Source organism: Populus euphratica, unplaced genomic scaffold (assembly GCF_000495115.2).
Source record: "Populus euphratica unplaced genomic scaffold, PopEup_1.0 scaffold518.1, whole genome shotgun sequence".
In the NCBI taxonomy this organism is placed as follows: Eukaryota; Viridiplantae; Streptophyta; class Magnoliopsida; order Malpighiales; family Salicaceae; genus Populus; species Populus euphratica.
In genome coordinates this window covers 35,248-39,408 of record NW_011500219.1, presented here as the reverse complement: position 1 = coordinate 39,408, position 4,161 = coordinate 35,248, and the positions used below count along the sequence as shown (strand labels likewise).

At 35.1% G+C, this 4,161-nt stretch overlaps 1 protein-coding gene and 1 long non-coding RNA gene across 2 annotated transcripts in view; both read right to left on the bottom strand.

The window, feature by feature from the left end:
- Positions 1-244: 244 nt before the first annotated feature.
- LOC105112261 (uncharacterized) lies at positions 245-1,982 on the bottom strand. The gene is made up of 2 exons (XR_839719.1): positions 1,196-1,982; positions 245-1,151 (listed from the first exon to the last, which is right to left on the bottom strand). It is a non-coding gene; the product is annotated as an uncharacterized LOC105112261 (long non-coding RNA).
- A 683-nt stretch (positions 1,983-2,665) lies between these two features.
- The window catches only part of LOC105112273 (uncharacterized), a 2,814-nt gene continuing 1,318 nt past the window's right edge, over positions 2,666-4,161 (bottom strand). The window contains exons 2-4 of the mRNA XM_011007915.1: positions 3,465-3,547; positions 3,094-3,159; positions 2,666-3,011 (exon numbers count right to left, since the gene is read on the bottom strand). Coding sequence (XP_011006217.1) covers positions 2,889-3,011; positions 3,094-3,159; positions 3,465-3,547 — 272 coding nt within the window. The 3' untranslated portion in view covers positions 2,666-2,888. The remainder of the gene's footprint in view (positions 3,012-3,093; positions 3,160-3,464; positions 3,548-4,161) is intronic.

The window sequence follows — 4,161 nt, the reverse complement described above, 5'->3', positions numbered from 1 at the left end:
TGCAACTCATGTGCTGCCACCATTAGTTTCATCATTTATGGTCAAATTGTCTTACCATTCATGTCTATAAATAGAGACACAGGTTAGAGAGCAAAATGAGAGTGTGTGTGGAGCCAAAGATGTAAGAAATAAAGGAGAGAGTGGGCTGCCAAAGGTAGCAAGCAGTGGCTGTCATTGCAGCACTGTAAAGAGAGAAAAGAGTGAGGTTGAGAGTTGCAAAGAGTGGATAATTCCTTCTCCTTTATTGTTGTAAATCTTGTTGTTTTCCTATATAATCAAATGGCTTTTCCCGTGGATGTAAGTGATTTGCCGAACCATGTTAAATATTGTGTCAGTGTACTTAGTTTCCAATGGGTAACTATTAGAAGATCACTGATCAGAATTCCCAGCAATTCTTGCATGTACATCCACCACATCTATTATTATGTGTTCTTACATTCATTATTATATGTATTCATTTCAAAAGGTTTCTTCTTCGTTTGTTTCTTTTTCAAATGTCATCACTGTTTCTGATTTATCAAAAATAAAACTGTAACTTGATGTTCACTTGAGATTGTCACCACGGCATCAGATTTATCAGAAAAGAAAACAGTAACTTGATGTTAAATTGAGGTGCTCTTTCCATATCCTTAGCATTGATCATGAAAAGAAACTTCTCGCAGGGCTGTCACATATTAAAACTTTTGATATTCTTGCTCGCTTCGCTAATCATCATAGTTGTTTCATATTTTAAGGCACATTAATGATTTTCCATTGAAGGTAGAGGCTGGCAAGCTTGAAGATTGCAAGTTCCATATTGAAAGTTTAGACATGCATAGTTAGAAATTAAACAATACAAGCTACTGTATTGTTGATGGATAATGAACATACAGGAGCACAAACAACTTGCATTCTACATGGAATTTGTTGTTTATAAGAAAGTCTTGACATCATTGATAAAAACAAACATGGCCGCATGAAGATATACCTTTCCTAATATTAGCAAGAAATCTCAGAGAGACCATGGTGCATTAGTTATTAAACATAAGGAGGTTAATTATCTTGCTGTGTGATGGTTGGTGGTCTTTTATGGTCAGCGGGTATTAATCTGTGAACTCTGGGGTGAGGGCAAATCCCAGCTCTATCATCCAGATGAACTTTTGCATTTCCATGTGAAGATTGTTGCATTTCCATGTGAAGATTGTTGCATTTCCATGTGAAGATTGTTGATATGCAAGTAAAAACGTCGTTTATCAAGTAAGCTCAGTAAAATGTCGGCTGGGGAAAAAAGACTGGTTTATATTAACAAAACATTTCTGACATGTGCCTACAACTATATGCTGGATGATTTAATTTGGTTTCTATGTTTATTCTGTCTATTTTTTGAATGATGAAGAGCATTGGGAAAGGTAACATATTGTGCAACTATTGTTTCTGCCAATCATGATTGAAACCATGCAAGAAAAAAGTGGGTCTCGGGGGAATTTACAGTACAATGCTGTTTATAGATTGCTAATAGATAATTAAAATTCTTATCATGCAGGGAATTTATCTTCTTGGCAACGTGGAAATGATTTTCACAAGGAAATAGTTATGCAGCAACTTCTTGTCCGAGCAGATAATTGAGCCCAATCTTTCATGATCAAGATCTTGCAGTGTAGTGATAGCAGGTTACGTACAGCTGCTGTCTGGATGATAGTGAATCTCACATTCCCTTGTCCTAGTGCATTTGGTCGGCTAGTACACCTTAGTTTGGAACACCCTTTTACTCGTTTTAACTGTTTTACTAATGTTCCAGTACTATATTTTTTGCAGCTTTGTGTAACAACAGTGATGACTCAGTCTATGACTTTTGGTGATGGCCTCACATGATCATCCGTATGTATCCCTTGAATCTAGCACAAAGAGGAGAGATAAATGCAGAACAATCTTTGGTCTTGACCTTATTTTGTAAGATATGTCCAGCATTTCTCTGGAAGCTTGAAACATTATGCTGCAGTGAAGGTTGGTGCTCATTTAAATTTTGACTGGGTTGTGATGGTATATTTAATTGGCAAATTTCTCTCCTTTTCGATGGATTGTCATTGGACAAAATCTTTTATTTGTTTAAAATAGTTAATTTATTTTCCTTGGCACACAAGTAGCTCTGCTATAAAATTTACTTCGAGCAAATTGGTTGGACCGGTGTCAATTACTCGATTAATATAGCATCATGTTGGCATGGATATACGCTCTTTATTCTCTACCTTTTCATTTAGTAGGTGAAGATGCTGGCATTAACCATAAACTATTTTGCTACATATTAGTCAATTTCCCTTCGAGTTTTAAATTGGAGATGGTGATTGCTAGTTACCTGAGCCATATTTCCTCCTTCTGTTCAATTCTTTCTTTTGCAGGTATCACATTACATTGCTTTCAGTTTCCCAGTTAGAGAGCAGTGTGGTTCTCGATTTGTGGGGGCAGAGATCCCTTTCCGTGATGCATTAATTTTTGTATGTAATCGATGATCCTTGTTGTAGCACATGGTATCAACTTGTAAATTAAACCACGACATCCATACATACATATCTTTTCCTAAATTAAGGATATATGCTTGTTCCTCGACTCTTCTTCTGAAACATAATGACTTACTCTGTAAGTCCCTAAAAATTCATGTTTCGAAACCATGTCATGGAGTATGGTACGCGAAAACCCTTCAATTAATTTAAATCCTTCTTTTTTATGCTATCTAGACTGATGAGTAATGTCTATATACAATATATTTATCATGTCTTGTTAACAGGAGAAAAATAATAGTATCAAGAAGACAATCTTTGGAACCAAACGGGTTGATATCGAACCCAAGATAAACCTGCACTAAAAACACGACAGCAGACAGAAAGAGAAAACGAAGATAAATCTGCATCCCTTCAGCCAATCTTCTCTGTGTTTGTGTCATCTGATGGCCATATCACAGTCTCTTTGAGCCGTTCACGCATCAACTCCAAGTTATCATCAGAGATTTCTTTATATATCTCAGCATGATCACATTTCTACATCACAATAACAAGAAAATACCTTTTACATATTTATGTGCTCAATTTACATGTCAAAGCAAAAGCGGCAGTCAATTACCTTAATCCATTTCCCATACAAGTGAAGTCGTGTGACCATCACTCTTTCTGCAAGGTCCTGCTTCTCCTGTCAGTAAAAAGGATGAATCCATTCAAATGTTGTTACTCTTACAATTCTATCCTCTATTTACCTGTCTTTGCTAAAATACATTATTCGTTCTAATGACCATGTGAAAACTACACTTGTTTGCTGAGAAAAATTGAGCGAAAAAAGCATATATATCTTGCATCTTGTGCCCTAAAAGGATGTCATAAGGCAAGCGATCAATTAAGCTAGTTGAGGGGAAATCCGCGTAGCGTCAAAATCTGGGGAAACTATTGAAGCAGTTTCATGGTAATCAAGTTCCACGTAAAGGCTTACAAAAAGACTACCTTCCCGAGAGCGCGAAGGAAACGCTTGCCATCTCCTGGCTTATTATGCGCAACAAAACTGCCAAAATATAGAAATAAGCACACTCAATAGGAAAAAAGGAATAGAACAATCAATAATCAAAATTGAAAGATAGTCCAGCATGCACTCGATGAAAATGTTGAAGTTATTATAAAAAAATTATCTTAACTCAATAATTTAAACTGTTAGATATTTTTTTCTAATACACTTAAAATTTATATATATTTGTATTATCTTGTGTTTAATTTCTATCAAATAAATAAAAATGATAAGATTCAAACTCGTGACCACTTAGTCATTAAAACTCTGATATTATATCACATCTCAACCTAATAATTTAAGTCAGTTTAATAATTTAAGTTGTTAGACAAGATTTTAAAATATAATTTATTATTCTTTAATAGTTATAATGTTTTCATGTCAACAGACAACCTGCATCTACAGTTAGGATATCTAGAAGTTCTTGTCATTTATTCCAAAATTACCAGTGTTATAAATCTGTATGTCTCTTGTGTATTACTTTCGGTGTTTACGTTTTCATGGATGAGAAACATGGGTGCGGGTGCTGCCTTTTTGACGTGAGATTCTCAACTTGCAGAGCTTAAAGCTATTTAAATCGCATCCATTCCATTTAAAAATAACCAAATGTGCGAAAAGGTGTTTGGTTGGAAAAATAAA